At 46.0% G+C, this 23823-nt stretch overlaps 2 protein-coding genes across 4 annotated transcripts in view; both read left to right on the top strand.

The window, feature by feature from the left end:
• The window catches only part of TMEM108 (transmembrane protein 108), a 163184-nt gene extending 160535 nt beyond the window's left edge, over positions 1-2649 (top strand). For all 3 annotated transcript variants that reach the window (XM_061996953.1, XM_061996954.1, XM_061996955.1), the window contains 2 exons: positions 750-904; positions 2311-2649. In XM_061996953.1, coding sequence (XP_061852937.1) covers positions 750-904; positions 2311-2433 — 278 coding nt within the window. In that variant the 3' untranslated portion in view covers positions 2434-2649. The remainder of the gene's footprint in view (positions 1-749; positions 905-2310) is intronic.
• A 3194-nt stretch (positions 2650-5843) lies between these two features.
• Positions 5844-20636, top strand: BFSP2 (beaded filament structural protein 2). Its single transcript, XM_061997298.1, has 7 exons — positions 5844-6299; positions 12746-12828; positions 15296-15452; positions 16757-16918; positions 18954-19085; positions 19540-19760; positions 20572-20636. The coding sequence occupies exons 1-7, from the start codon at positions 5844-5846 to the stop codon at positions 20573-20575; spliced, it is 1215 nt and encodes a 404-aa protein (XP_061853282.1). The 3' UTR covers positions 20576-20636.
• Positions 20637-23823: the final 3187 nt, after the last annotated feature.

The following is a 23823-nucleotide window of genomic DNA, read 5'->3' as shown; positions in this document are numbered from 1 at the left end:
CTGACAGAGCTGATGGAGACAGGCAGGAAAGCCCCAGCTGAGGGTTAGTGCTGCCCTGGAAGCGTGAGCTATGTGAGGCAGGTGCCGGAGGGGATCTCCACACCACCTCATCACCATCTCACCCCACCCAGGAGCCCATGTGTTCCCCTTGCTGGTCCCAGATGGTTTGAAGCACAGTCACAGAGCACCCAAAATCCAAGTTATGAATGTGAAATGGCAGGGGTCACTGGCACTTCAGGACACAAGCTTTTGGTATTGAAGATGTGCAGCTACATGCATTGATGAATTTGGTATTTGAGCCCAGGACAAGTGTCTCTCGTTGCCCGTTTGCTCATGACTGCAGTGTCTGAACATGTGAGAAGCAGAAAAGGTCTGCACAGAAGCATCCTTTGCAGTCCCTGGGGAGTGCCCTCTGGCCTGGAGGGTCTATAAATCCCTGCTTAGGTATTAAAGTGCCATAAGTTACAACACCAAAGCTTTTCACAGCCACATATTGGAGATTATAAACTCATGTCAAAAAAGCAAGTAACAACTGCATATTCTGCCAAGCCCAAAGCCTCATTGCTTGGCCCAGATTCTGACTTCACTATGTGGGGTTCTTTAGGAGAGGGCTAGATCTGACTGACAGTGAATCCTATGAATGAAGGTCACCAGCCCTCTCCTTAAGTAACCTAAACACCAAATCCATGGTTGTGATGAACCCCTATTGAAAGGAAATAACCAAAACGTTGATGTGTTTCTATTAACAGCAGTCCTGCTGACAGTCTGCTGCATGAGGAGGAAGAAAAAGACATCTAACCCAGAAAACAACCTGAGCTACTGGAATAATGCTATTACCATGGACTACTTCAACAGGCATGCTGTGGAGTTACCGAGAGAGATCCAGTCCCTGGAGACTTCAGAGGTACCTCACTTGCAGAATTAGTGTCTGGAAACTGTAACTGAAGCTGTGCTGGGAGAAGGGGAGAGGAAGTCGTAGCAGTAATGCCTTGAAATCCTTATGCACATTCAGGGAAACAGCTTTTAGGAGGTCTCATCCCTACACATGGGATAAGTCTGTCACCAAAACCCAGTTGCCAGCCATTTACAGATATGTTCCATGTTGCTGTGTTGCCTGCAAGAGCTGCTGTGGAAAATCACTACCATCCCAGACCCACTATGTGTGGTCACAGGAGTTAACCGTCTCTAGATTAACTTGTTCCAAGGTTTCTCTTCCTTTTGAGCCTATGGCCAACATCTAGCCATGACATGACTGTTGAGGAGAGCTCCTTGGGCTGACTTGTAACCCACAGTCTGTCCTAATCTGTCTGTTGTGTGTTTCCCACACAACAGTGGGAGTTAATAAAGCAAAGAAGGTTTGTGCATTCATGTCTCAGGAGCTGCCTGTAGCTTCTCAAGAGCCAATTCAGGGCGTGAGTGTTCCCTGTATGCAGGCAATCAAACATCAACATGAGTGTGTGTAGTGGTGATGTATACTGACCAGCCTTTACTGGATGGATCTGACTGGTTCACTGGCGTTATTCATATGTGGGCAGGTGGTCCTGTGGGTAGAAATGTATTCCCTGAGACAGGGGAGAGTAATTTAGCTTAGTTCAAAGGTATTTAAAAACAGTGGAGAGTTTGGGTTTATGCTAAAGTGATTTTCAGATGAGCTAGCTGACTAACTCATTACATTTAAAAGGTGTTTAGAAAGGAACCTCTGAGATCAGACAAATGGCTGCTTCATCAGCCTCACTCTGCTGGCAATCGTGTTGCTCAAGCAAAGGCAGGACCTGGTCTAGACTTAGCAAGAACTGCAGGATAGGCCTATTCACAGACAAGATGGTCTCCAAAAACTGTCATCTGAGTCATTTAAAACAGATCAGAGTGTGCCTGAACTGGGGAGCCATATATGTGGGTTTCTGACCTTCAAAAGAAGCTGGAAACGCATCTTTGAAGAGTCAAGTCCCGCTGACAGGAAACGTGAAAGTGAAGGGGGAAAAAAAGTGAAAGTTGAAGTTCTGCAAAGGGACCTGAAGTTTGGTGCAGCTGACTTCTGGCTCCCCATGTTGAGAAAGACTCAGCCTAACTTTGACTGTCATAAAAGCTCTTCCCTCACAGCTCTGACTGCCTGAAGAAGGGCAAAACTGGCTCAGCAAACTCAGCTCCCAGGAGACAGAGCCTGCGAAATTCAGGCACTTGGGGAGGATTGAGAACCAAAATAATGGTCCCTTCCTGGCATGCAATCACATGGGGCAGCCAAGTGCCCTGTGTGCTCATGGAGGGTGAGGGGTGCCAGGTGCTCACCCTGCTTCTCTATCTTTCTCCTAGGATCACCTCTCTGAGCCGCGCTCCCCCGCCAACGGCGACTACCGGGACAGCGGCATGGTCCTCGTCAACCCCTTCTGTCAAGAAACGCTGTTTGTAGGACACGAGCAAGTCTCTGAAATATGACCCCCTGGCTGCCCACCTATTGCAGTTTCATCTCTACTGTCTCCAGATTATAAATAAATATATATATATTATAAATATAACCTTTGTGTAACCCTGAATTACAAGAAATGTTTTCAGCTTTTCCTTTTCTCTCTCAGAATTGTCAGCCCCTTTTTTATAAGTGTGGTAAAACTTTACAGAACAAACTGTGGCTTTATAAAATAAAGGTATTTCTAAGCAAAGCACCTCTCAGGTGGACTGTTTTCTTCACTGCTGTTTACAACTGCTGCTAAATGTACTGGCTCTGGAGGAATATTGGGTAAGGCTGCATTTTGTTCTGTCAGCGTGTGCTGGGTGCAACATCCTGCATGCTACGTGACATCATTCAGCCTGACATCACTCAACCATTCTCTCTCTTACTATAAAATGACTTGGGTCACTTCTTTCCTTTAGCCTGCCAAGCTAGAATGGAAATCAGACTTAAGCAGGAGAAACAAGTTCTAGCTTGAGTTCCAAAACTCTTTCATGAGCAAGGACAAGAATGACTTTCTTCCTGCGTTGTCCTAAACACACTACACATTGGAGACTCTGCTGCTCTGGATTATTTCCCCCAGGGCAAACAGCCTCAAAGGAAGGTAAGTAGAATGGAACAGAAACCTTTGAATTTATTAGCCATCTCAAACTCTGGTGACTAGGGACTCCCACCAATTGAGTTCTGTGGCTTTGACCATGTTTCCACTTCCACGCTGTTTTATTTATCTTGTGTGCTTAGATTGCTGGTGCCACTGAATCAAGTTTCCTCATGTCCCACTCTCCTCTCTGAGAATCCCCTTTTCCCCTCAGGAGCAAAAACACAGTGTTTCAGAGCAAAATGGCATTTGGGTGCTGCCCAGTGAAGCGCTCAGTTGCAGACTGTAGTAGTGTGAAGGGAATGGCAGGGGTGAACAAAGCTTAAATGATGGATTGAACATAGGTTGTTACAAGGAAAGGCTGACATGGAATGGCTTTGCCTAAATCAATGCTGTCTCTTTGAGTCACCCAGAATTGTTACTGTGAGACAAATATTCGGTTTCAAATTGCCTTTTTTGTATGGTTTGATGAGTGAAGTGGCCTCTGGCCTTTGAGGTCTTGGCCATCCTCTCCCCAGCTCTGGCTGTCAGTGCTTCTGTGTAATTCTCTGCCTCCACTCCTCGCTTCATCAGGAGCAGGCTGGGATGCAGCCAGGAGTCTGTGCCTGCTCCAGCCACCTGCTCTGGTTTGATCACTTGGTTGCATGAAAGGGAAGTCTGAGCAGGACAGGGTGAGTGTGTCATCATTCACCATATGCCTCATTCAAGGTGAGCTGTGGCTGGTACCAGAAAAAGGGATTAGAGCAGCAGTGGCACACGTGGCCCAGCTGTTCTCACCTGCCAGTGGCTGCAGTTATTCAGAGCGACCTGACAACTTTACTATCCCATGGCTGGAATCAGACCAAGACGTGACTCCCCCTAGAATGGGGGAGCCACAGACGTGGTGTTGTCCCTCCTTTCTCCCCAGCCCACATGTGTACCTCTACTGTGCTGAGGCACAAATCTGAATATGGGATACAGGCTTCCTAAAAATCGGAGGAAAGTGACCTTATAGAGGCTCTTTTAGATCCTTGATTTTCTGCTCAGAATCACAGAGCGATGCACTGCTTTGCTACGAGCTGACCGGGGCAGGCAGGAAGAGGTGATTGGTAGGGCTGGGACAAAGGCTGGACTCGATGATCTTAAAGGTCTCTTCCAGCTGAAACACTTCTGTGATTCTGTAGGTGACTGTGCATGGACATGGATGGGCACTTTGGGAATATATCCTTTCACCATCGGATAAACTCTATGCAATATGATATCTGTGGTCCTCGTGATCAAATACTAAATGGCCTCCAGGAAATCACTGATGGATTCGAGAGTTAAAACTTCCTGGGGGTCTTGGCAAGAGCGAAAGCAATCCCATGGGGACCTTTGTCTTCTGTTTCATCATGAAGGTGGAAAGAGTGAACTTCTAAGTGAACTTCTTGCAGGAAAAGGCTTCACGTTTACCTTTGTTTGCAGTAGCTGTGTTGGTTTTGTAAGGCACATTTACTGTTTTATTTGACATGGAGCAAATACACTGAAAATGTATAAGATATACTGGAGGATTCTTCTTGTTCAGCCAGCCTAGTTTGCTTGGTAAGCTTAGTGCAGAATGCTTAGAAAGTAGCTAAAAAATATCTGCTGAAGTGTGAGGTGCTGTGCTGCCGGGGAACGGCGAGCTGAGCGCGGGCAGTTCCGCGGCTCTCGGGGTTAAAAGCCAAGCCACGCTGCAGCCGCGAGCCCCGTGAGCCGGGATTAGGCACCCACGGGAGACGGGGATTTCGGACTGTGTTCCACCTCGCCAAAGCCTCAGCGCCGGCCCCGCACACACCCAGCCCGCGCTCGGGCAATGCCCCACATCAGCACATTGCAGACGTGCCTGCAAAGCCGCGCACGCCGTAATCCGAGCTGGGACCAGTCTGGCAGCCTGGCTGTGAGGCAGCCCCCGTCTGTAAGTACAGAAAGCTGTACCTGATATTGTGACACATCCCACTGTACCATCCATACAGCCCACCTGTAAACTGCCCACCTGGTTACTGCTGGCTAAAAATCAGTGGCATAAAAAGAGGAGCAGGGGAAAACTCGTCTTTCCCTTGCAATAAGTCTCAGGGACTGTTTCACTCTTTTCTGTGTTTCACTGTAGCCTCACTCTGTTGCCACATTATGCAGAGTGAAACGGGTCCCTTGGTGAACAGACCAAGTCGAGAATGTGATGTTAAACCGACTGAGCAGGGGCACACATGGGGGTGCTTGTCCCTGGTTGAACTCTGCGTGGTCTGGGGCAACGTCCCTCGGTCAGGTGGCAAAGCCAAAGCACAGAGAAACCCAGAAGCTGCAGCAGTGAAAGGCTGGCTCGGCTCAGCCTGCTGGCTCCTCCAAAGTTTGGGTTTTGCTAACTTTAGCTAGTGTCTTGCTGCAGGAGACTGTCTGGAGCGAGCGTGGGTGCGAGTGGCCGATGCGCGTGTAACGTATGTCTGGGCACCTGTGGTATAAGGGTAGGAGACGATCTGGGTGTCAGCGTAGCAAACACCGCTGGTATTTCAACACGCAGGCTGTACTGAATCCCCATCCCGCTGTGCCTGTAAACACCATTGTGCTTTTCATCTGCCACATTTGCAGCAGCAGCAGCAGGGAGATTTCCCCTGAAATGGGATTGCTGACCCAGCGGCCGCCCGGACAATGTGACGGGCGCTCCAGGGCAGCACAAAGCCCCCCTTCCAGAAAGCCGTCGCACAAAGCCGAAGCGCCGCGGAGCCCCCGGCGAGGTGCTGGGCTCGGCACATCCCTCCCGCCAGAGCGGGGCTGAGCGGCGGCGCTGGGCAGGCCGGAGCCGCAGCCATGCCCTTGCCGAGGCGCCGCTCGTCCTTCTTGGGCCAACAGCCCTCTTCCTCCGCGGCCGAGAGCTCGGGGCCCCCCGGCCGCCGGGTGAGCGTCGGCGGCGGAGGGAGCCTGGCCAGACCCCCCGGCGTCTACGTGGGCACCGTCCCCACCGGCGGCGTGAGCAGCCTGGGCACCCGCGTGTCCCGCAGAGCCCTGGGCATCAGCAGCGTCTTCCTCCAGGGTCTGCGCAGCTCCTCGGCCGCCGTGCCCCTGGCCTCAGGGCTGGAGAAGGGCAGGGGGCTCTCCTACGAGAGCCTGAACGGCTGCTTGGTGGAGTACATCGAGAAGGTGCGAGCTCTTGAGCAGGTCAACCAGGAGCTGGAGGAGCACATCAGAGTCTACCTGGACAAGAAAGCGGCCAGCGTGGGCAGCTGGGGAGCACTGCGGGAGAACTGGGAGGCCATTTACCATCAGGTGAGCGCCGGAGCCCGGAGCGGGGAGGGTCGATGCTGATGCTGGGTGCCGCCTCATCTCAAGGCGCGGTGCCCTAGACGGAAGGCTTTAAATCTATCTTTGTGATAATTAGCGTTAGCATTTCACGGTGTGTTGTGGAAAATGCCTGTTAAGCAGGAGAATTGCCTCAGGCATCCTGTGCACGGAGCTGGGGGGCCACTGAGATGCCCCCCAAGGTGCGAGAGCCTCGGCTGATTTAAATGGCTGGGGTTTTTCCTCCTTGGCTGTAGTTGCTCCCACCTCCTCCGTACGGCACAGGCGGTGGCTTCTCCAGGAAAGTGTTTGTTGTGGGGGTGCAAAATGGTGTTTGAGTTGGACCTCACGAACAAGAAACAGTTCCTTTTACTGACCAGTAAGACTTTGCAGGCTGATGTCCTGCTTGCAGGGAACACAGGGCTCTGCCTTCTGAGATCTGAGGTGCTTACGACAAGCCGTCCCCTCTAAGCTGCCATCTCGCTGAGGGTGACGGGGACTTCACTGGCATGTGGGAGTAATTTTCCAGACAACTGTCCCGTTTCACAGTTGGAAACCTCACCTGGAAAACCTCCCGGGGCTTATGGCTAAGACTAAAATAGCAGGACCATAGATCCTTTAGGAAGGACTGTTTGCGTTTTCTTTCTAGGAAAGCCCAACACTGTAGTGCAGGTGAATCTACTCATGTAACAATTCCTCATCCAAATTGCTTTCCTTTTAGTCTTTCCTTATATCGTCATCCCACTTTGCCTCTATCTCCCTTCCTTATGAGTAAACAAGAGCAGCTCTTAATGAAATATAGCTTTAATATTAGTCTCTTCCTCCATAAAATCAGAAATGTAAAAGCTATGTAGTAATAGCATTTGCAAGTCTTACAGGAAACAAGACTAGCACCATCCACATCTATTTAACAATTAAAACACGTTAGAGAATACATAAAGTTTTCCAATTACTTCAATTAAATCACTAAAAGAGGCATCACTTTGTAGCTTTTGACTTTCTCAGATAAAATCTGAGCTAAAATTCTGACCAATGAGACCGACTAAAGGTTTCTTTGCTTTTTTCATATTAAGCACCTAGCCAAAAGTGAAAGAAGGACCTCGTTCAGCCCAAACACTGATTAACTCACTCATCCTGGGGCTAATTGGTAAAAGTATGCCAGCGTCAACACCAAAACTGTCACATTTATTAACACAAGCTCAAAATCAGTTGCTGCAGAAACAGCTGTAACCACACAACATCAGTACCCTCCTGTCCCAGTAGGGAAAGCAAAGGGTGTCCAGGAGCAAGGTGTAAGAGAAATGAGAGATGCCTAGGAGATGCAGTGTTTGTAAATACATTTAGGTTTTACTTTTTGCAGATGGCTACTTTTAGTGTGATAAACACTCTTTTCAGCCTCATGCAAAATCTGAGGATTCATTTTGCTTCAGCCAGGAGGGTGCCTGGTGGCCAGAAACCCCTCAGTGCCCTTTGCTTGAAGCAGCTGTGAACGTTTGAGGTTAGAAAGACACTTGAGCAGCCACCTGGTTTAACCCAAAAGGGTTTTGAACAAGAAGAGGCAAAGAAAAATACCCAACTGGGGAGTGGGTGGGGTCTAAACAGAAGCTCCTTCCTTATGCCCTGCTACTGAGAAGGATACAGCCTCATGTGACTCTCCTGGTCCCAAAACCAGAAGTGCGATGGGCCCATCTCCGCAGTGGGGTAGTAGAGACCCCCGTGGACCTGAGGTCCCATATCCCTCCTACCCTTCCCAAGGTGTGCTCTGGCATCCCACATTTCAAGTAGCTTTCCTCCCAGCAATGATGACTGGGTGCCAGCATTTCTCCCAAACACGGAGCTTGGAGTCGGGGGGAATGCGGCAACAAATGACTCGGAGGGTGGAAGCGGAGAGTCCCGCAGGGGAAAACCCACTCGTGTATCCTTGCAATTGTCAGAGCTATTACTGCAGCAGGGGATCCCTGACAGGAGCTGAGTGATGGAAATCCACTCCCCAGCTCACAGCATTAATTATCTGTCTGGGAGCTGGTCTTGAGCAGAGCAGGTGGATACACACTAAATGGGACAGGCGCAAAGTTGGAGGATCTTTGCATCTCACTTTACCTTTTCTCCAGACTCCAACCGGGTCTTCTTGTGGAAAATTCTCTCTCTAATCAAATGTATGTCTTCTGCAGAGTAGGAGGTTGTTTGCAGTGGTAATTCCTTCCCAAGGAGAGGGGCAACACCTGCAAAAAGAGGACACTTGACATCATCTCAGTGAGTTTACAGAGAGGAGAGGGCAGCTCAGCCTCTGGGAACTTCCCTCACGGCTGCGGGGGACACACAGAGATTTATTTTGCCTATGAGATGGCACGTTCAGATCACAGGAGTAAACATAAAAGCAGAAGAAGGAATCAACGTCCTGGACCGATTTTATTACTGCTGTGCATGGTTGGGAGCATCTGAAAGATCACTAGTGTTGTTCTGTAGTTTACTCAGGGTTAATACTAGACCTGGAGAACATACAGGGCTGTCAGCCCAAGGAATCGCTGCACTTGGACTTGCACCCACTAAGTTATTTGCTGCAGGGCAAGGAGAGCCGCAGAGTGTTACCTGTAACACACTCTGGCACAACACAGTGTGTGATCAGTGTCTGGAAATGGGTGAAACAGCGTGCTGCTGCTGACCTCAGGGCACAACAGACACCCACAAAATAGCACAGAGCTTTGGTGACCATCACACAGGGGATGGCAAGAAATTACTTGTGATTACGTCCTCTCAGCCTCCTCTGGCAACATAACCTCAGACTGCTTGTGAAGTGAGGGGTGAGGTTTTCTCCTTGTGCCTAGGTTTCTCCACAGTTTTTGCAGATTGTTTCATCAGGAGATATCATCTCCTGCTTTGAGAACCTGGCATCCTTTGATGCACTCCTGTTTGCTTATAAAATACTGGTTATATAAAGGAAGTTGTGTTTTCCTGGATGTGGCAGGGATGAGCAAAGGACCCATCAATCTTCCCAGCCTCTCTCCAAATGCCCCTTGTATCGCCCTTGGGTTTTCTCCCTTCAGGCTCTGAGAAGGGGTTCAACACAAAAAGCATGACCAAAAGCATTAGGAGTTTGGTGCTTGATGGGCAAACAGGCACTGGGCTGCATGGTTTTTCACAGCCTGGTTTTGCTGTGAAGTACACCGTGTGGGAGGCCATGGACTGATACCAACCCTTTCTGTGCACAGAAGGAAAGACTAAAGCCACATCTTTCTCCACGGAGGCATCATTTGCTTCAACTGAACTTACAAGCCAGAGAATTTTCCAGTACATGAATAATTAAACCATGAGATTCATTATCACAGGCCACACCTGAGGCAGCATTCAGAAAGCCAACAGGCATTTATCAGAAGAGCAGATGTATACAAAGCTATCCATAAAGATTAGCTCAGGATTTGAAAGTGATTCTTGCAATTCCGAACTTGGTCAGATCTCTGTTAGCAATCAAAGTTGCCAGTCATTAAGGATTTGTCCTCCCCCTCAGTGTCTGTTCCACATCAACCTTTATCAAGGCTGGAGTCTGCAAACTCCCTTGAAGCAGCTGGTTCTCCTTGTCACCAGTAAATGTGCCAGTAAGTTGATGCAGACTTTGATAAGAGTTCTTTTGTGCTAAGTTGTGTCTTCATGTGCATAAAAGCCCAGTGAAATCACAGAACACTGTCCCTGCTTTCTAGTTAAGATGTTTTATACCACAAATATTCAGTGTTAATTCAAGGGCTGGAAAAATATCACGTTTAAAAGGTGTATGTGCATCACAGATGAGAGTGTTGAAAGACAATACATGACTTAAAGGAGCTGTTATTAGTCATAATATTTGCATTTTGATAACACTTCCCACCTGGGCCATTTAAATGCCACATGAGCAGGAGTGAAGGAAGCCTCCCAGAAGCCCTGTGAGGCAGGACAGCAGAGGACAAGGAGAGGAGGCAACGACCAAGTGCTTGCAGCATTGTGAGTCCCCTCATTTCCAACAGATGCAAAGAAGGGAGGTTCCTAAACTGCTGCATCATGCCCTTTGAGTACAAGTGTCAGCAAAGTGGCTACAAATCCCTCTCACTAACGCTGGGTGTTTGCATCCAGCTGTCGATTATCAGGAGAATTAAATCAAATAAAAGAGCCACTAGAGGGAAGTCTTAGGTCTCTTCTCAAGCCTAGAAAAGGGCTTTTACAGCTCATACAAATCAGGCAGAGTTTTTCAGGAAAGGTGGCTTCTACGTAGAATCTACCGTGTCATTATTTATCCCCCAGGTTCACTGTTGGATTTAAAGCGCACACAGCTCGCTTCCAGGAGGGCTGAAAGGCCAGTGCTGGCTGGCTCCCACTACAGCCACTCATCCCTGAAGCCTTTCAGACATTAGACTTCGTTATACCATTTTTCCTTACACAGCACAGTTCAGTTTTGTGTGCAGCCCTGGACTTCTTTTGCTGCACATTTGGCACTGGCTGCCAGCCTACAAAAAGGGGAGTCGGGTATTAACTGAGTCCTCAGGAGTACGATACCAGGGCTCTGGTACAGACATCCACCTGTGGGGCAGGTAAGAAGCCACTTTGAATGTTTCACTAAAGCCACGAGATTACCACTGAAAAGCACTTTAAAAAACCAGTTTCCCTCTGCATAGAGGCAGAAATCTGGGCAGTGGAGAATCACCAGCTACTCTCCCTGCTTCTGCTTTCGATGCATCTCACAAAAGCCATTTTACACAGGGTTCAGCCTGTAAATGTAGCCATTTACATACCTCTGAGCAGCTCACAGGATTTGATGTTACATTTGTTCCTGCCGTGATCCCAGTTCCCCCAAAGACATTCATTTTCATCAGACTTGAGGTCAGATATTGCAACTGCAGGGGCCCACTGCCGGAGGCAAATGGGTTTGTTTTGACAGGGCAGTGCAAATCACAGGGCAGCATTTCTGCTCCCTGATTCGAGTCAGGAAAAAAAATCCCCATAAAGGCTTCTGTAGAGATCCACACATGTATGAGTTGGCAGGAAGACAAAGTAACTTCTGTAAGAAAAAAGAAGAAAGAAAACACAACTAAAAATTCAGAGCCTGGGTCAAAGGACTACATCCACCTCTATGCTGCTGGCATGTAAAAACTAAATGTCCTTTCTCCGTCTTTCAGGAGAAACTCAGATCTCCTAGTACAAAAGGACCCAAGGACGGCAGAGCAGCATGTCCCCAAAGCCCCATCTCTCCCAGCCACTCTGAAATGCTGCAGAAGGGATGACCCAGGGGGTGAGGAGTTAGGCCAGTGCTGGTAAAGTGGGGTTGCAAAAAGGCAGGGAGGAAGAAATAATAACTTCTCTAGATGAACCCTCGATGTCTCCACATTGCATAGCCTGTTTCACCTCAGGGGAGCAGAGTGCTTCAGGGCATTTGCAATCTCATTTAGTTGCAGACTTAATTATACAAAGAAAGATTTCTACTTCAAGAATTCTTCTGGCCACCTTAAAAAGCCGCTGTCATTTGTGTGATGGTTTTGTTTCAACTGCAAATCTCCACAGGCATTTCCTAAAGAAGACCAAAGAGATGTTCAGTTGAGCTCCTCCAGAGCCATGGCAAGGACCATGGGATGGCTGGAGCCCCTAGAAAGTCATTTGCAGAGATGATCACTTTAATTCTGGTAGCAAATTCAGTATGTCTTCAGTCACCTTCATAGCTCAGTGCACATGTGGCTCCAGGGCAGGCAGTGGTCTTTTATTACCTTTTTATTATCTTATATAACTCTCTTGAATCAGAACAAGCTACTATGTCACAAGCCTTTTGGGGTTTCTTACCCTTCAAGTGCCTCCTGGGCATTAAAGAGATGCCCTCCCAGAGCCACAGCCATGATAGGAGTCTCATTTGCACAATCATTCCAGAGCATTTTACATTGGGTATAGTAATCTTTGAAGACTGCCTGCTCCTCAGGTCTCCTGTCTAGCACAGGAACTCATCAGAGAGGAAAAATGACTCTCTGGGAGCTGAGGATGGCTCACAGGTGGCACAAGCAACAAGCACCCCGTGGCTCACTGCAGATGACCCTGAAGAGGACTGCTGATATGGGAAGTAGAATAGCAACTGCATAAATGCGACTTAAACTGTATCTAGAAAACATAAATGGGACTTAAATGAGGAACATACTTTGCTCACAGTACTGAATTTGCCTCTTGTGACCAGCTGACCATCAGAAGATGAATGCTTGGGAGCAATGAACAGTTTGGTGACCAGTTACAGCCCACGTGCTGAGAATCTGTGAACTGATGTGTACAAACCAATTGATTGAATTACCTGGAATAAGTCACTTGAACAGCCCTAGGCCAAAGGACTATTTTCAGAATCAAAGCTGTACATTTGCTTAAGACACATACAGAGTGTACATGGCTGATGTGTTGAACCTCTTCTTTGCTTCAACTCTGTTGTCTCTTTCTTCTAGGTGGGTGAAGCAGTCCTTGAAAATGCTCGTCTTATGCTGCACACTGAGAACATCCAAGCCTGTGCTGAAGATTTTAAAGACAGGTAGTCTTGTGGTGGCACCTAGATGGCCACTTTCTTTGGAACTTTGCCTTGGGAAATGCTTATTCTAGAGGGAATGATGCTTAGTGAATAGGATGGGATCCTTCTTTTACGTTGAATATTCAACCAGCTGACTTGAGAGGGGGTTCATGACAGTGGAATCATTATGGAGATAACATTATTTTGGAAGATTTTTGAAGATTTCTTGTAAAAAAAAAGTGCACTATCAAAATTACTTAAGCTGTGTGACCTACTCTAGCTGGTCCTGCTCTGGCAAGGGGAGGTTGGAAATGATGATCTTTCAAGATCCCTTCCAGCCCTTAAGATTCTGTGATTCTGTTCTTTGATAAACAGACATAGATCTGTCACTGAGAGGTCAATATTCATTCAGATTTGGGTGACATTTTATAAGGGCAAACTTCCATGTGATTTTTTTGTTCTAATTTTCAATACCACACGAGTAATTTTGGAGGTAACACTCATTCTGCTGCAGCAGCTGAAAAGCCAAAACTGCACCACTACAAATGCCAGTGCAGAAATCACAGAATCATAGAATGGTAGGGGTTGGAAGGGACCTTTAGAGATCATCTAGTCCAACCCCCCTGCAGAAGCAGGTTCATCTAGATCAAGTCACACAGGAACATGTTAGATGAGAAACTGGGAATGGGCTGCACTGCTTTTCCTTGTCTTTACCAAGAGAAAGAAATAGTAAAAGAAGATATTTGATACTGGCAAAGTACTTTTTTAACATCTTTCCATTTGCAAAGCCTAATATTCACATACAGGAGTGGATGACACACTTCAAATTTTACTCAGGAGATATGATCCTTCTAGCTTGTACTCATAATGGGCTCGTTTACAGAGCTTTTTACAACATCTGATACACAAACTGTATTTCAAAATAAGTGCTTTTTATTTCTTATGATTTTTAGCATCCCTTAAACTTCTGTGTCTATCTCTGGTAATATTTTTTAAAATCATATCAAAAAGCATGTTAATCATGTTCTTAATCGTTCTGGGCTCCTCAGCTCAAGAGGGACAGGGAAGTGCTGGAGAGTCTAGTGCGGGGCTACCAAGATGATCAGGGAATGGAACATCTTTCATGTGAGGAAAGGCTGCGGGAACTGGGGCTGTTTAGTCTGGAGAAGAGGAGACTGAGGGGGGATCTTATTAACATTTACAAATATCTAAATGGTGGGTGTCAGGAGGTTGGGACATCCCTTTTTTCTATAGTAGCTGGCAACAGACCAAGGGGTAATGGGATGAAGCTGGAACACAAAAAGTTCCACTTAAATATAAGAAAAAACTATTTCCCTGTTGAGGTGAGGGAGCCCTGGCACAGGCTGCCCAGGGAGGGTGTGGAGGCTCCTTCCTTGGAGGTCTTCAAGACCCACCTGGACATGTTCCTATACAACCTGATCTAGGTGAACCTGCTTTGGCAGGGGGGTTGGACTAGATGATCTCTAAAGGTCCCTTCCAACCCCTACCATTCTATGATTCTATGATTAAGTTTGTCCTTTATTTCTGAAAGGTATGACAAAACCAATGTCAAATCAGTCCACTGCAGAGCAAAAGTGCCTAATTCTTACTGGAATCAGCTGCCACTTTCCCAAGCTGTTGAACTCCCACAACAAAGGTGGCTCTCGAAGGGCACAGTGCAGGACTTGTTTATGAAGCTGGCTCCCACCTAAGCTGCCAATCCCCCTGTCTAACCTCCCAGGTTAGATAAGTGACATGTCCCCAGGTTGAATAAGTGACACAAAAGCCTCTCACCCAAGGAGATTCCTCATGCCACCCTGCAATTTTCAATGGAAAGCCTAAAATGGAAAGGTATAAACGAGTGACACAGCAAGAAGTGCTGCAACTGCCTGCCACCATTTGCCCTACCATTGCAGCTCATTTACAAATGAGCTATTCACTTTAATTGCCATTTTAGTTGACAAACCAAGCCCTCAAATTCCCTCTTTATTTTGATACTCCTAGGATTTGGTCTTAAGGATGGGCTGGGACCCTGGAACACAGATCAGACCTTCATCAGCATATTCTATAGTAAAAGTAACACTTGATGTGCACATGTTTTCTTGAACCATAACTCTGATATGATACTCTCATTCTACAGCCCAGCAAACAGAAAGAAAGGCACCTATAGTCATACTGTATATAAATATCAGATCTAGCAAGGGACGATGTGCCTCTCCCTGATTATTCAGGAGTCCTATCAGGCTGATAACCACCATAGCCCAGGCTGCTAACTCGGCCTGGTTTATTGCAGTCTGAGTTAATGACAGGGTACTTCAGGCAGTTACAATTCAAGTATAGCGAGGCACGGTGAGAGCAAAGTACATCTCCTGTGTTTCTGTGTCTGGGACACATGAGCTAATTAGCAGAATGGTGTCATTTTAAAAAAATGCAGGTGTTTCTTGCTAAGCTGTGCTGTGCTAAGGTTTGGGGGTTCTTTTTTTCTCTGCAGGTATGAAAATGAACAGCCATTCAGAAAAGCAGTGGAAGAGGAAATTAATTCCCTGTACAAAGTGATTGATGATGCGAATTTAACAAAAATGGATCTGGAGAGTCAGATAGTGAGCATGAAAGAAGATCTCACTTTGCTGTCAAGGAACCACGAGGAAGTAAGTCCAGACTCGGGACACTGCAAAGCCAATGTGTGCCTGTTTCATCCGGTTGGTATCTTATATCTAGTGCAAAGCAAGCACTAAAATCACTGCCTGCCATGCCCAGGTGGGGGGAGTCTCCTGAAACCTGCCCTTGTTTCTCTCTTCTCTGTTAACTTAAAGCACTGATCTCCGAGGCATAATCACATTACTTACAATTTAACCTTTAACTCTTTCTCCTCTGCTAAATATGACACAGATGAGATGTCATCACTTCACTTCTTGGTAGACACCACACGATGGTCATGGGGTTGCACTGTCACATATGTGGACATTTCAACAGTGAAAACTGGTTCTTGGCCAGAGATGAAAAGAGAAAAGGCCTGTGAGAGGAGCAAGCTCTGGTCCTGCTACACTAATGCTAAGCATTAACCAGATTCTTCTGAAAATATCCTGCTGGGCTTAGCAAGCTGCTTGATTCCCAAAACTGAGCCTCTCCCAAGCAACACACCACTTAAGCACGTGACAGGGACAGGCAACTGGAAGGGAAGCCTATTGTTACCCAGTTCTGCAATACTTTCTCACTTACTCGACACATTTACCAGCACTAATTGCATAAATGTGGTTTATTCCCTTCAGCAGGAGTTTCAAGATCCAAATCACTATCTTGACTGTTGTGGGCTTGAATATGAAGCTACTACTAGTCCCACATAAGGAAACAGAAGCTCAGCTCTACCACAATAAAGTCCCAAGGATCTCCCTGAACTAATTCCAGCTTTTCTTTCCTCCAGTGCCCTCACTAGGAAACCCATGCCGAGTCCTTTGGAAGCTTTTGTGAACTTCCAGTTGAGGCTTTCATTCTTGCAGGTTCATAATTCACATCATTCCCATCCATTTTTTTCCCCAGTATTGTCACTGTCAGGGTCCATTGCTTACAAATGCACTGTCCAGAAGCTTTTACACTTCTTCTTTGTTTTGCTTATGCCAATAGCACATATAAACAGATCGATGTAAAAAGATTGTGGTGCCAGGCAGTTCAGATACTTGTGCAAATGTCAATTATTCTCGTGCTCCTGAACACAATATATGACTGATATGCTCTTTTTAAGCATGCATTTCTAGACACACTAATTCTGTACTGCTTATGTACTCTTGGAGCACTTACATGTAAAGGAGGAACAGAATGCTGTCACGGAGGAGAGTGCTCTTCATCTAACATGCACATGCATAAAAGCACCAGCAGAGCTCTTCCTTGTGCCTCTCCGAAGCCACCATTCAATTGGCCAGTTCACCTTCTTTTATGTCTGTTACTTTTGTTCAAGGATGTGAAAGTATTATACAAACAGCTTGCTGGATCTCAGCTGGAAGAACTTGATGTTCCCTTGGGAAGTGGCCTGGATGACATACTGGAAAAGATCAGAATCCACTGGGAGAGAGACATTGAAAAGAACCGTGCTGAGACAGGTGCCCTGCTCCGTACCAAGGTAAGCACTCCGTAGCCCACTCCAGCATTACAGGATTTGAAGGATTTGGGATGCACAGAGTTAAGCAGTGGTGGAAAGGGCCTTGTTGATATCACAAGGTCTCTGTAAGAGCCATCTAAAGGCTCTGAAATGTTGGCAAATGAAAACAAACATAATCAGCTGATACTTTCTGTGTAGGATAAGCCACAGCCATTACTCTTCTCACTGGGGTCATTCCTCCACTAAGCAATTTACAGGGGTCTATAAATAAAGAGGGTGAAGCCTATTCTCTACACTAACTGCACAGCTACAGACTCCTTGTGGGTTTCTCCTTCAAATTGTTTCCTTTGGCAGCAGTGGGAAAACTGGATATTAACTTAAAATGAAAAACAGTGATAATAGAGCCATTCCCTTTAAAAGGCTGACACTGGGTCTGAAACAGGCTTTCAATGTAGCTCTTCCTCTGCCACAAAGGAGCACTCATTTTCCAAAGTGGCTGGCTGAAGTCAGTACTTCTGCAGAGATGAAGCATCAAGTTCAGTGGATGATCCTGTACGTTAGTGGCCATCTCATTCAGAGTTGCCTTTTACAGCAGAGCATGGCCCAGCCATGCCAGCTGTGACATAGAAACTATAGCCCCCTGCCCCATTCCATGGTACAGAGAGGAGCAGTGGGTACTGAAGGCAAAGAGCAAGAAAAGAAGCAAGAAAAATATCTTTGCAAAGATATATGCAAGCTCTGAGTAGGTGTTTAGTCTCAAAAGAAAGAAGAAAACTCCTGTGACAACAGTGATACCAAAGATGCTAGGGAACGTAGCAGAAGCCAACAGAGGAGTTTATCCCAGAGGCTCCATCAACTTTGTGAGCATGGCAGATTGCTACTAAGCAAAGTTTTCATAAGATTACTCTGCAGGGGCCTGATTTTCAGCTCATACAGCCCAAAGGAAGTTGGTGACACAGTAATAAACTCCATGAGCCCAGGGAGTGCCTCCATACAAAGCATATGCAGCCCTGAGAAGCCAAAGCATCCTCAGCAGCCTCCCAAGCTGAAAACAGAAAATGTGTCCCTGGCCCACTGCCAGGTTTCAGCAAAATGAGCATTACTCTGACAGTGCTAAATTCTTCGGTGTCCCCACTTTCCTGTCCTGCTTCTTCCTCCTCCTCCTGTGCAACCACACCCTCACAGCCTCCTTCTTCCTGTTTCTTCCATACCTTCAGTATCTGCTCTTTATGCTGCTCAGAGATACCATTTAGGGGGAAAACTGCCAGCTCATTGACTGATCATCGGATCCCACTATTGTGTCTTTGATACCTAATCTATCCCTACTTGGCCACCTTAGTCTAAGTTCTTCCTAGTTTATGTTGTTCTGTTTTTTTTTAATGAGAGGAAGAATCAGAATATCACAGATTTCTAAAATCATCACCTCATTTCAGCTGGAAGAGACCTTTAAGATCATTGAGTCCAGCCTTTGTCTCAGCCCCATCAACCACTAGACCATTTCCCTAAGACCATTTTCCCTAAGTACCCACCAGCAGGGTAAGTGTGAATGAGAGATGCCAGGCTCCAGTTAAGGGGTGTAGGCTACACATGTAGATGCAAAGGCACCCTCCCTGCTCTATGTATCTCTTTAAAAAGAGGCATTTATAGTCCTTGTACCGTAGTAACATGCAGACTATACTCTCAGCACAACTTAAAAGACAAAAATTATTTAACTTTTTAAACAAAAGCATGGTATAGCTACAAAATTATGAATTGCAGTAATGTTTTCCTTTGATAGGTCATTTAAAACATATTAATATGAAAGCTGAACAGCTTTGCTTGACATAGCCAAAACATATACACTTAACTATATAAGCCATTTTACAGTAAATGCATAGAAAATATGATCATTTTGACCCTAAGAAGTATCCAGAACGGTTCAACTGAGGGATTTAATACACAAGAATCAAAGTCAGAATTGCTACAGACTGTGAACATATTAACTGGCTGTTTGGTTTGGAAGGAAACTAAACCATAATTTGAGCAGGCTGTGACGACAGTCGCCATCTCTTATCAGCAACAGGATGAAACAATAGCTGCTGTGCGAACCCAGGAGGAGGAGCTGGTGGAGGGCCTCAGAACTGAGTTCCATGAAACTGCCTGCAAAATCCAGAGCTTGCAAGCAGAAACAGAATCTTTGAGAACCTTGGTGAGTAATGGTGGGGTTTCAATGGGTGTAATCTGGGTGAATTCAACATGCCTTCTGAGGGGTGCAGGCTTAAGAATAAATCCTGTTTTCCAGTGAATATTGTTTCCAGAGATGCTAGAAATTCTGGGCTCCTCTTGATTGACATGGTCCACTAAGTGTACCTCATTTGACATTTGGGCCCCAAATTTCACTTTTCAGTGTCTTCATGCTCGATAGTAATTTCCCTGTGATCGCTGGATGGGTAGTACTCTACACTGCACAGAATATCTGCACCCTTTAACCAAAGCAGTGCAACCTTTGTAACCATAATACACATTTTTCAAAGTATCTAAAGAGAAGAATTCTCCAAATCTTACATCACTTAAACATGGTCAGTGGAGACATTGGCCAAACCTCAATAAAGACCAGAATGAGGCATAGGAAAACCAAGTGTTTTAATGTCCTGCCCTTACAGAAGAGGGGTCTGGAGAACTCTTTATACGACGCCAAGCACTGGCACGACATCGAACTGCAGAACCTAGGCTCTGTCATTTCCAAGCTGGAGGCAGAGATGGGAGAAATCAAAATAGAAACCGAGCAGCAGCAGCGGGATCGTGAAAACCTGCTGACCAGCAAACAACAGCTGGAGAAGGACATCGCTGCATATCACTGCCTTCTGGATGGAGAACAGAGCAGGTACTCACCCTCAAAAGCAGGTGTGCCATGAGCATGGAGAACACATGCTCCACGGGGAGGGTTTGAGAGGCTGCTGGGTGCAGGAGGACTCGATGGTTCTCGTGTTTCATACAGCTGGGTGGTGGATGGTGAGGTTTGGAGAAGCTGCCAAAGGGGAAGGACACTCTAAACCCAGCTGTGCAGAGATTCCTGATGTACTATGAGTCATCTCCAGCATGCCGATAGAAGGACAGGGCTTAGGTACACACCAGTAGGTCTATCAGCCTCACTTCCCTGAAGATTTGAGATTAACAAGGTCCTACAGCATCTGGGGGCTATGTTAGCAGCTGCAAAGCAGCTGTGCTGTCCTTCCTTGAGTACATGATCCCTTCTCTCCTCCTCCAAACTCTAACTTTTAATGTCTGAACATTAAAGCTGTCATCCTGGGGAAGCTCCCTTTGTAAGCACACCAGTTCTCCCCAATGTCTGAGGATGAAGCCTGGCCCACAGACTGTGCCTTTTGTGAAGAAACGTAGTTCAGAGTCTTTTAACATTTGTGCTCTGAGGATAACCTGTAAATAAATGCCTTTACAGAGGTTTGGGTTGCTGGGCTGGGCTGCTTTAAGATCCTTAACAGTCATTAGTCATGGGACTTCTGAGAATCTGATCCACAGATCCTGACTTGCCCTTTTGCTTAGGTCAGGGAGAAATTGTTTTAATAATCAGATCCTGCTGAAGCTGTTAAAATTGCACCAGCTGAACTGAGGGTAGTACTTGGTTCAGCAATTTTCTTATCCATAGTAGGGACCAATTTCATTTCTTTATCTTTCAGCTGATCACAAAACTCCCAGCCACAGAAGACCATTGCCGTTAAAGCAAAAGAAGATGTCACTGCCAATTATGTTCGTGGAAGCTAAAAACCCATCAAAGCAGCCTGCTTTATTCAGTTTGATTCAACAATCGAAGTAGGTTGTAGCTTGAACAACTTTATTAGACCTTCCTCATGTAACTGCTTTGCTTACAGGTTTCAATTTACTCACGTTGTTAAAATTATATTAAAAACTAAGAATATCAGGGGGGTTGTTTGACTTTTTTTTCCTTCCAGTATTTTTAGTGACAGCTGAAGGGGGGTGGACTAAGTATCATTTTAATAATCCCTCCACTTTCGAGCACCTAGACTCTTTCTTTTTATGTTATAAATATATCAAGACTGAACTTACCCCTCCACTGTGCACACAGCATCCAGATCACACCCTTCTACTATATGCTGAGAGCCTTAGCCAGGGTGTCGGTTTGTGCAAATGTGATACTTTCTGATATGTCGATATCTTTTGATATCTGTGCTTTACATGCTTGGCTCTTTCTTGATATCAACATTCCTTAAAGGCAGGTTGTCCAAACTTATTTTGAACAGATACCCATGTAGCCTCAATATGTAGGTGCCCCAAGGTTGTTTCTCTTATTTTCATGGTATCATGATGAAAAAGATTTGCCATCTTCCACTTCTGATATTCTATTCTATGTTAAACATCGATATCCTTGTCTTAAATGCAATATCATTGTATTGTATTTGCAGTACAGTCACATAAAGTCCCAAGACAGATCCTGCATTGTCAGAAGAACTTCTAGAGTCTTGTCCCTTCTCACCCAAAGCCTTAGGTAGATGGCTGGCTCTCCCTCAGCAGGCTCTGCAGAGTGACACTAACCATACTTTGAGTTGGATTAGGACTTTACAGTATCGACAGTTACCCAGCAGACTCAAAGACTATAGAGAAACAGGACAGACTAGAGAACACAATGGCACACAACATATCTGAAAGGCAGCCTGTAGGTATTTTCATCTTTAACTGAAGCATTAGGTAACAAAACTCCTTAGTTTTAATGACTGATAAAATCAAATTTGCTCCAAGTCCACACTATATGTGATCTACCAGAGAACACCAGGAACCAGCACACACGCATTGCCATGACTTTCCTTGCACACTCCCCCATAGAAGAGAACTGCTTCCCAGTACAGGTACTTGACAAACAATTCCTCATTTGATCTCTGCAAAAAGGCCACCCCTAAGGCCATCTTACCATCTGTAAGGTTTTGATCCAACAAGAAAAGAAAAGGAAGGCAGATGATGGCACATTCCCTTTTCCTCTCACAGAATGTGGGTGATAATACTGTTACATGCCACTGCAGAACTTCCCAAGCTGAATCTCCATCACAACAGTGAGGATGACAGAAAATATACACAAAGGGTGGTGCAAGAGATGTGGTGGCACAGACCCTCGGGCTGTTATTAACTGCAGGCTTTTCTAGGAATGGCACTCTTTGACATAACTCCTCTTCATTCTTGACACCTAAGAGAGAGCAGGTTATGGTTTGAGAAAGAAGAGAGGATTTACAAATGATTTATGTATTTCTTCATAGCAGCCCCCTGATAGGTTTTCAGGTTTTCTTTCTGTCTCTTGTGCTGCAATTATAGACAGCAGCTTCTACAAACCATCAAATGCATCCCATAACATACAAATTTACACTGTTGCATCAGATCTTTGTTGTTTTCCTAGTGACTCTTCGGGTATGAGAAGACGCTGCTGCCTATCCCACTGTGAAACTATTCTCTGTAACTGTCACTGACAGAGATAAACCTGGTGAAATTATGAGTCTACAGTCCTACTGTGATGTGAAAGGATGGACCTTTTTTAAGTTTCTCATATGCCATTCCAAGTTCTTGTTCTAAAGAAACTTGGATCCTAGGTTCAAATGATCCAGCATTTCATAAAAAGTAAACTAGATCCCTACTGAGATGCTGATTCATTGGAATGCAAACAGTTTCTTGCAAAATCACCAAGGTATTCTAGTATGGGGAAGTGACTGGAAAAGGAGGGAGCACCTAAGCATAAATAATGAGTCTCCAGCAGCTTTTTTTTTCTCCCTATCCTCAGCAAAGACCAAAACCCACAGAAAAGATTCTTTTAGTGACTGTTCATCAGAAGTCAAATGCAGCATATCAGGCCCTTCTAAAACAAAGTGCTTCCTTATTAAGCACTAATGGTCTTGGGAAGAAATCTCTCACCTTTTACGCAGATTGCTGCAGGCTACCAAAGCAGGGACACAGCCCCTCCCATGTGCCTTGCCAGCCTGAAAGCTGTCTAAGCCTTCACAGTCTTCACCACACAGTTTCAGTGGGAAACTGCGAACAGGAGAGACTAAAGGCTTTCGCAACGGCTTGTCAGTGCTAAGGTTCATAACCTGATCTATCTTCATATTTATCCTCTAGTCTAGCAGTTACTATATTAAATACATATTAACATGTTTCCAACTGGTTTGCCTAAGAAAACCAAACCCAGAAACCAGATTTTATTATGCCCTACTGCAGTTGATATCGCATCTATATTTACACGCAGGGATTTGTAGCATTTGCTGCTACGAAGAGTCAGGAAGCAGTCCGAGGGTACAGATAACCCAATCTAACAGCCAGCTGCTGCATAAAAGGACATTTCTACTCCCCCCCCACTCGCTACATATCTTGTGTTAGCACCAACAGCTGTCCAATATCATGGGAGACAGTTCCTGAAGCAAAACCAGCAGAAAATCAGCCCTGCAAAATGCAGCGCTGACACTCAGCTCCCTGAATCAGGCCACTGCAAATCCAACACATACCAGGAGCAGCACAGGGAGGGCAAGGGGAGAGAGATTAGTCGAGGCTGTAAAGCACAGCCACCCTCCTTGGTGACAGCTAGTCACCAGGCTGGATTAGCAGTGCCACCAAACCATCCGCACGCTTTGTCCTCCTCAGCCAGGCACAGCTCCTTCTGCACCACAGCTTGAACACATGCTGCTGCATCCTCGGGGGAGGCAGAGGGTGCCACCCCTGTGCTAGCCCATGCTTCATTCCAGATCTCACAGAGTAGCAGTGTCCCACGTTAGCTAGGAACCGCTTCTGCAGCCTGCCATCCTACTGTGTCAAATTTCACATGATTACACTACAGTTAAGAGATTATTTTTAAGGTGACTTCAAGCTAGCATTGTGTAAAATTGTTTCAACACAGCACCATGCTGCCTGCTTTCAGATGGCAATTACTGGTGGAAAAA

Source organism: Colius striatus, chromosome 5, assembly GCF_028858725.1.
Source record: "Colius striatus isolate bColStr4 chromosome 5, bColStr4.1.hap1, whole genome shotgun sequence".
In the NCBI taxonomy this organism is placed as follows: domain Eukaryota; kingdom Metazoa; phylum Chordata; class Aves; order Coliiformes; family Coliidae; genus Colius; species Colius striatus.
Note: the sequence above shows the minus strand (reverse complement) of the source record. Positions and strands in the feature narration are given on the sequence as shown.

Coding starts and splice junctions, on each gene's coding strand:
- BFSP2 (XM_061997298.1), top strand. CDS start 5,844: ATGCCCTTGCCGAGGCGCCGCTCGTCCTTCTTGGGCCAACAGCCCTCT. Junction 6,300..12,745: donor GGGAGGCCATTTACCATCAG/GTGAGCGCCGGA, acceptor TCTTTCTTCTAG/GTGGGTGAAGCAGTCCTTGA. Junction 12,829..15,295: donor GCTGAAGATTTTAAAGACAG/GTAGTCTTGTGG, acceptor TTTTCTCTGCAG/GTATGAAAATGAACAGCCAT.